At 36.8% G+C, this 8,205-nt stretch overlaps 1 protein-coding gene across 1 annotated transcript in view; it reads right to left on the bottom strand.

Annotated features, from left to right (window-relative positions):
- LOC109830897 (IQ domain-containing protein IQM3-like) overlaps nucleotides 1-7,820 on the bottom strand; it is a 15,720-nt gene extending 7,900 nt beyond the window's left edge. Inside the window, exons 1-4 of the mRNA XM_020398254.1 lie at nucleotides 7,462-7,820; nucleotides 7,241-7,355; nucleotides 170-235; nucleotides 6-66 (exon numbers count right to left, since the gene is read on the bottom strand). Of these exons, the coding sequence (XP_020253843.1) occupies nucleotides 6-66; nucleotides 170-235; nucleotides 7,241-7,355; nucleotides 7,462-7,604 (385 nt within the window). The 5' untranslated portion in view covers nucleotides 7,605-7,820. The remainder of the gene's footprint in view (nucleotides 1-5; nucleotides 67-169; nucleotides 236-7,240; nucleotides 7,356-7,461) is intronic.

Below are 8,205 nucleotides of genomic sequence, written 5' to 3'. Positions count from 1 at the left end.
ATCACTTTCACTCCATTTCTCATAATACATGTGCAGATTATGCCCGTAACGGTGCCTTGGATCAATCTATACTAACAATTTATTGTTACTCACTGGTTAACATTTCAGGAGGAAAATAACTAGTAGCCAAATGAAAGAAAATACTGAAAACTAAACAAAGGAGGCTCACGGCTTCAATCCAGTGCTGAAAAGCCAGCTTCAGAGCTTTGGAATCTTTTGATAAACCCTGTCCAACCTGCAAGAAGCCAAATCGAAAACATTTATCATCTATTCTTCTTGATCACTAATTGCATATATATCGAGAATTTTAAATAAAAAAGGAATGAGAAATGACAACAATGTAGGACATAAACGTGATTAAAACATAGAGATTAAACATTAAGAGCGGAAGTTTATACCTGAATCCATTGCTTGGATCTAAGTTAGGGTTTTGATGATCTTCTAAACTTAGGGTTTCTCTCTTATGACTCTCTTTAGATGGGGATAAGAGAATGAGAGTGATTAACCCTAGATTAGGGACCATAACCCCATATATATAGGTGTTGCAAATTTATAATTTGGCCCCTCATCAAATTACAATTACAACCTGGTATCTGCACATTTAGCCCATGATTTATTTAAATACTCATTAACCCAAATTGATTGATCACTTTAAGTGAGCTATCCTTAAGGATAGCAATACACAATGATTAATCATATGTGCCCACAAATAGATTTAATTAGATTTAAATCCAACAATCTTCCACTTGGGCACCATATGATTCCTTAAATTATGTATAACCTTATGAGCTCAAAATTGCTATCACTGAAAAAAATATTTCCAAACAATCTCGTTCATTGACTATATCAATATAGTATCAAAGTGGCATTCGTCACATTTATCGTGAGTCGACCCATCAATGGTCACATATACCAATACAATCAAACGACATAGATCAATCATAGATATGCAGCATAAAAATTACATGCAATGTGATCAGTACATGTTTATTTTCAACTGATCCTCCCTTAAACTTTAGTGAGGTCAACCTCAACATTATGTACCAGAGTGTATGAACTGACAAACTTTATTTTGATCAGATAATACGACCTAACATAAAGCACCACAATCACAAACTCCCACTAAATCATGATATCATCAAATAATACCACACCCATATGAGCAGTATGCTCATGAAAGACCTTAGGTGGCAATCCTTTGGTAAGAGGATCAGCTATCATGGAGTTTGTCCCAATGTGCTCTATGAATATCTGTCCACTCTGTATCCTTTCTTTCACAACCAGGATCTTAATATCAATATATTTTGACTTAGTTGAGCTCCTGTTTTTATTAGAATACATTACTGTAAATTTATTGTCATAATATAACCTTAGTGATCTTTCCACACTTTTCAGAATGCGCAATCCCATGATAAAATTTTGCAATCATATTCCCTGATTGGATACCTCATAGCAAGCTATAAATTCTGCTGCCATAGTGGAGGAAGCTACAAGTGTCTGTTTGATACTTTTTTATGATATAGCTCCTTCTGCTAACATATAAATATAGCCTGATATAGACTTTCTGCTATCTTGGCATCCAGCAAAATCAGAATCAGAGTACCCAATGACCTCCAACTGTTCTGATTTTTTGTATATGAGCATATGATCTTTTATTTTCTAAAGATACCTCATAACCCTTTTGACTGTTATCCAAAGATCTATACCAGGGTTGCTTAAGTATCTGCCTAACATCCCAACAATGTACGTAATATCCGGACGCGTACATACCTTAATTGCCTGGCGCCCTCTAGGGAAATCAGACGGTAAGCGCCGTTTGAATAGACTGTGTCTATTACAAATGGTCCTTCCCACTTGGGTTCGAATTTACCTTTCTTGTTCATCTCTCTTATACCGACCAGGTTATCCCTAAGAATACCCCAACTTAAGTATCTGCCTAACATCCCAACAATGTACGTAATATCCGGACGCGTACATACCTGAGCATACATTACACTACCTACAGCCGAAGCATAATGAATCTTCTGTATTTCCTGAATTTCAAGGTTACCTTTAGGGCGCTGATTGAGACTAAACTTGTCACCTTTAGCAACAGGGGTATCTCCTGATCTGTAGTCTTGCATGCCAAATTTTAAGTACTTTATCGATATAGCTTTTTTGTGATAATCCAAGAATACCTCGAGAGCGATCTCGATGTATCTGGATTCCTAATATAAAAGAAATGTCCCCAAGATCTTTCATCTTAAAATTCTTTGATAGAAATCTCTTGGTTTCGTGCAACATGCCTATATCATTAGTGGCAAGTAATATGTCATCGATATACAGAACCAGAAAAATATATTTACTCCCACTAAACTTGTGATATACACAATCATCAATAATGTTCATCTCAAAACCGAACAAGATAATTATTTGTTGAAACTTATAATACCATTGACGAGGAGCTTGCTTGAGTCCATAGATGGATTTTCTTAATTTGCAAATCATATTCTTTGGGTCTCCTGACACAAAGTTTTCTAGTTGCACCATATAAATTATCTCATCAATGTCGTCATTGAGAAATACAGTCTTAACATCCATCTGATGTAAGTCAAGATCATAATGAGCAACAAGTGCCATGATTATTCTGAAAGAGTCTTTCGATGAAACCGGAGAGAAAGTCTCTGTATAAACAATACATTCCTTTTGAGTAAAGTCTTTAGCTACAAGACGTGCCTTATACCTCTCCATATTACCGTTTGTATCCCTCTTGGTTTTAAAAATCTATTTACAACTAATTGGTTTTGCACATTCTGATAATTGGACAAGTTCTCAAACCTTATTGTCTTGCATAGACTTGTACTCTTCATTCATGACATCAATCCACTGTTGAGAGTTAAAACTTTTTATGGCCTGAAGGAAGTTGATTGGATTATCTTCTAATATTCCATTACTTTCCTCATATTCTTAGAGAAATACAATATAGTCATCCGGAATAGCATTTTTCCTTTCTCTCGTGGATCTCCTTAATGGTACTGATTCTTGAGGTTATTGAGTTTGTTTTTCTGGAACATGGAGTTGTTCAACATTATCATCTTGAGGTTTCAGATTTACTTCTTGAGCAACAACAGGTATAGAAACCTGAATATTGTTAAAAGCAACTGTATGGATTGGGTCTGAAGCCAATTCCTCCTAAAAACAATGTCTCTAACCTTATTTCTCCGTCAAACTCAACATCCTTAAAGAATGTTATTGTTCCCGTCTCAAAAATATTTCTGAGTGTAAGATCATAAAACTTGTAGCTCATTGAAGGTTTAGAATACCCAATATAGTAGCTGCTAACTATTTTGGAGTCCAATTTCTTTTTATTTGGCCTATAAGGCATTGTCTCAGCTGGACATCCCCAAATATGTAAGTGCTTTAAATTGGGCTTTCGACCAGTCCAAAGCTTATAAGGTTCATCTGAACCATCATATCTATCATAGTACTCACCACCACGATCAGATCTAACGGTTTTAATTCTTTTGTTGAATTGATTCTCAACTTCGGCTTTATAGGCTTTGAACATGTCCAGAGACTCAGATTTCTCATGAATGAGATATAGGCACCCATAATGTGAGTAATCGTCTATGAATAATATAAAATATTGTTGATCATTCTAAGATTTTGTAGGGAATGACCCATAAATATCTGTATGTATCAATTCTAAGACTTTCAAAGATCTGTTGGCACCTAATCTCTTAACTTTAGTATGTTTTTCCTTAATACATTCAACACATACGTTGAAATCTAAAAAATCGAGGGAATCCAAAATGCTATCAGACACAAGACGCTCAGCTCTACCTTTTGAGATATGACCCAAGCTCTTATGCCATAATGTCGTCGAATTTTCCTTATTTAATTTACGTTTAGTACCACGTGATTCCACGTGCAAGGATTCATTATAAGAAGCAATTGTATCAAACAAATATAGGTTATCACAAATACTCAAGTAACCGGTTCCCACAATATTTGAATTAAAAGGTAAACTGAATTGACTATTTCCGAATGAACAATGATAACCTGATTTGTCCAATACAGAAACAGAAACCAAACTCCGTCTAAAAGATGGTACTACAAAAGTATCTTTTAAGTCCAAATAAGAACTAGTTCCTAATAGTAATCTAAAATGCCCAATTGCTTTCACATCTACCGATTGATCGTCACCCACAAAGATGTGTCTTTCAACATCACTTGGCTTTCAGTAGCTCAGGCAACCTTGCATAGAAACACTTATGTGAATAGTAGCACCGTAGTCTAACCACCAAGTGTTCCTAGGTACTGAAGCTAAATTAACCTCAGAACAGACCAAAATAAGGAACGTACCCTTATTAGCACGTCAAGCATGATATTTGGTACAATCCTTCTTTACATATCTAGGCTTGTTACAGAAGAAGCAACACTGATTATCCTTATGTTGTTTCTTCTGAACTGGACCCTTAACAGCTTCATTATCATTCTTTCTTTTCTTGCCCTTATCTTTAGAGGCATAAGCCAAATGAGCACTTTCTATCTTATCTTGCTTTAACATGTCTTCTTCTTGTACACAGTATGAAATGAGCTCATTTAGAGTCTATTTTTCCTTTTGGCAGTTATAACTGACCTTGAACTGATTGAACTGTGTAGAAAGAGACAACAGAACCAGATGCACTAATAACTCATCGTAAAGATCGAGTTTAAGCGCCTTAAGTTTTGAAGCAATATGAGACATTTCCATAATGTACTCCCTGATATTTCATTTGTCCTTATACTTCATCGAAATCAAGCAAGCTAAAAGCGTGCTTATTTCTACCTTATCGTTTTTCGCAAAATGCTTCTCAATTTCGGCGAGGAAATATTTAACCTTAGTAATCCCTTCGGATTATATGCCCCTGAAGGCTTCCGGAATGCCGCGCTTAATGATCATAAGACTCATGTGGTTTGAACGCTCCCATTTCTCATACTCCTTCTTTACATCAGTAGCGCTATCCTCATTGAGAGGTTGGGGTTGTTCAGTTCTTAATGCAAGGTCTAGATCCATGCAGTCAAGAATAATTAATATGTTCTCTTTCCAAACCTTGAAAATTAGTCCCATTGAGCATGAGAATTGAGTTGATGTTAGTAGAAATTGTTACAGCAGATGCATTAGCTAAAATAAACAAAAGATACTCATATTATTAACCGTAATTTGTAATCAATAAAATTCAAATAATGACAAATTCCATCTCAAGATATCTGGTACAACATTAATATCAAGTATTTGGACAGTAATATTAACTTGTAAGTGATACCTTGTTGCAATGATCAAACATTGACAATAACTCATGTCAAATAGTGAAACTCTCTTGGATCTATTCATTATTCACATGTAAACCTTATAATTGTCACACGTTTATCATCACAGATGTGTATACAGTCTAAACAAATATTGACATTCCTTTGGGCCGATTAAATATTTATACGAAAACATACACACAACCATCTAACATCCCTCATGAACAATCTACACAGAGAGGTTACTTTGGCAACTTCTTGTTTCAATCAATCATTTGGAATGAGAGACAAATATAATGCCTTAGTGTCATATTATTTGAATTAAATAATTGATTAACTATCAAATTAAAATTAATTTAATTTAATTTAAATTTTAATAGCTTAATTAGAGCCTCATAACTTAATTTAATTAAGTATACCAAACTGGACCCATAACGAATTAAGGCCCAAAATTGACTTAATTGTCTTAGGAAGACTTTGGGCAGAAGAAGAAATGCATTCATTTCTTCTCAATAGGGAAAATCCCCGCAGTTCTTCTTAAACCCGACGAAGCTCGTCAAATCCCAAATGAGCCGACGAGAAAAATCTCAAGCTCGCCTAAAATTAACGGCTGAAGCTCGATAAAATTGAAGCTTTCCCTCAGTGAACACGAAGTTCGTTTGAACTTCCCAAATGAGCCGACGAAGGTCAAGTTTCCAAGCCGAAGCTCAGCCAAAGCTCGAACCTCGAAGAGCTCGCCTGAAGTTCCCTGATGAGCAGATGAAGCTCGAGTAGATCTGATGCTCGATTTCGAACCCAAGGTTTGCCTGAGATCCGAACGTCGAGCTCGCCTACAATGAGGTTCGAGCTCACTTGAGTTGAACCCGAGGTTCACATGATTGTTTGAACACAAGGTTCGACTGTATTGAGCATGAGGCTCGCTTGAATCGAGCATGAGGCTCGTCTGAGAACGAACACGAGGTTCGTTGGAATTGAGCACGAGGCTCATCTGAGAAGCAAACCGAAGTTCACTGAAACTTCCAAGCCCGAGGCTTGACTGAATTGAGCACGAAGCTCACCTGAAATTGAGCACGAAGCTCGCCCAAAATCGAGGTAACCTCCTCCTTTTTTGCCCTAATTTATCTTTCACCCATTAGGGTTCAGATCTGAAGCGCCGTTGCCTGAGCTGCAGCTAACGAACACCCCTTGGGATTTCGTTCAAAACCCCCCCCCCGCCACTGACAGTGGGGCTGCCGTCGATTCAGCTCCGGCGAACAGTTGAAGAACGACGACAAACCAAAACAAAAAACCCATTTTTTCTGTCGATTTTGAACTCAATCCAGATCCAAAACTTGAATCTATTTCTGATCCACACATCCAAAACAGAATCAAACCAAAAAAGAGATGAACTTTACAGTTCATGAGTGCAACAGATCCAAAATCGAAAGAAAAAATCATACAAAAAAGGAACCTCTTACTGTTCATCCGTGAACAGTTCTGAATCCAGAGATTTAAGATAAAAAAACCCAATTTTAAAACTTAAACCCCTAAGAATTGATCACAGGAGGATCTGATACCACTTGTAGGACATAAACGTGATTAAAACATAGAGATTAAACATTAAGAGCGGAAGCTTATACCTGAATCCATTGCTTGGACCTGAGTTAGGGTTTTCATGATCTTCTAAACTTAGGGTTTCTCTCTTATGACTCTCTTTAATTAGATGGGGATAAGAGAATGAGAGTGATTAACCCTAGATTAGGGATCATAACCCCATATATATAGGTGTTGAAAATTTATAATTTGGCCCCTCATCAAATTACAATTACAACCTGGTATCTGCACATTTAGCCTATGATTTATTTAAATACTCATTAACCCAAATTGATTGATCACTTTAAGTGGGTTATCATTAAGGATAGCAATACACAATGATTAATCATATGTGCCCACAAATAGATTTAATTAGATTTAAATCCAACAAACAAACCTTTGACGCATTCAGACTAATTCGATTCCATCTTGAAACGGCTGATTCAGGCTTGAGGAAATTGAAGAAAGAAACCGCGCTGTGGTTCAAGGTAGCGAATTCCAGCGCTTGCCACCTTTTTTATTGAAGAACCCAAAAAAAAGTCCAAATTAGTTCAAAATAAACTCGAAATTTGAAAAAAAAAAATTAATTAAAAAAATAGAAAAGAATGTTGAACTTACCAGAGCTCCTCAATGATCACAGCAGAGTCTGCTAACCTGCACCTGGTCCTGTAGCTCCTGTAGACCTTCTGAACTTTCGTCGCCGCTGCAACAGTAGATTCCAACCTCTCAGCAACCGGCGATGGAATCTCCAAAGATTCCATCCTGATATGTGTTTGATGAGCAGAAGTCTGTGGCAGCAGCAGATGGAATCTATTGGCGCCAAAGGTCTCAACCTCTGTTGAATAACATGACTTGAAGAGGGGTTTATATGCACGATTATAATGAATTGTTTAGGCTAATATTAATGTTTAATTGATAGTAGTTGGGAATTAAAAAGGAGTGAGATTTGGAGTGATGACCGGGGGGCCACAGCGCACAGGATTTGGTGGAGGGCAGCAGATGATGAGCTGAGGATAAATGCCCCCAGGACTCGGGAGTTAAATAGCCGGTTGCTGAGATTTTTCTAGCCGGGTTTAATCTATGGAAAAAAATGAACGATGTTTCTAATGATTTTAGGCTTATTGTTTAGAGTTGATTTGGATCGCCTGAATGAGAGAGATAGGGTAACAGTGAGCTGGGTAGTATAAGCAAGATTTTGAAATCTACAGTGCATATATACTGAGATATACCCTCTCGGTACGTAAAAATTTGCTGAACAACAGTTACACGTCAAGACTTAAATCTTAGGACTTTACATCGTGTCAAGACTTAAATCTTAAGACTTCACATCACTCGACCAATTCGGTACCTTGAGAACGAGGG

The sequence above is a fragment of the Asparagus officinalis genome, chromosome 2 (assembly GCF_001876935.1).
Source record: "Asparagus officinalis chromosome 2, Aspof.V1, whole genome shotgun sequence".
Lineage (NCBI taxonomy): Eukaryota > Viridiplantae > Streptophyta > Magnoliopsida > Asparagales > Asparagaceae > Asparagus > Asparagus officinalis.
Note: the sequence above shows the minus strand (reverse complement) of the source record. Positions and strands in the feature narration are given on the sequence as shown.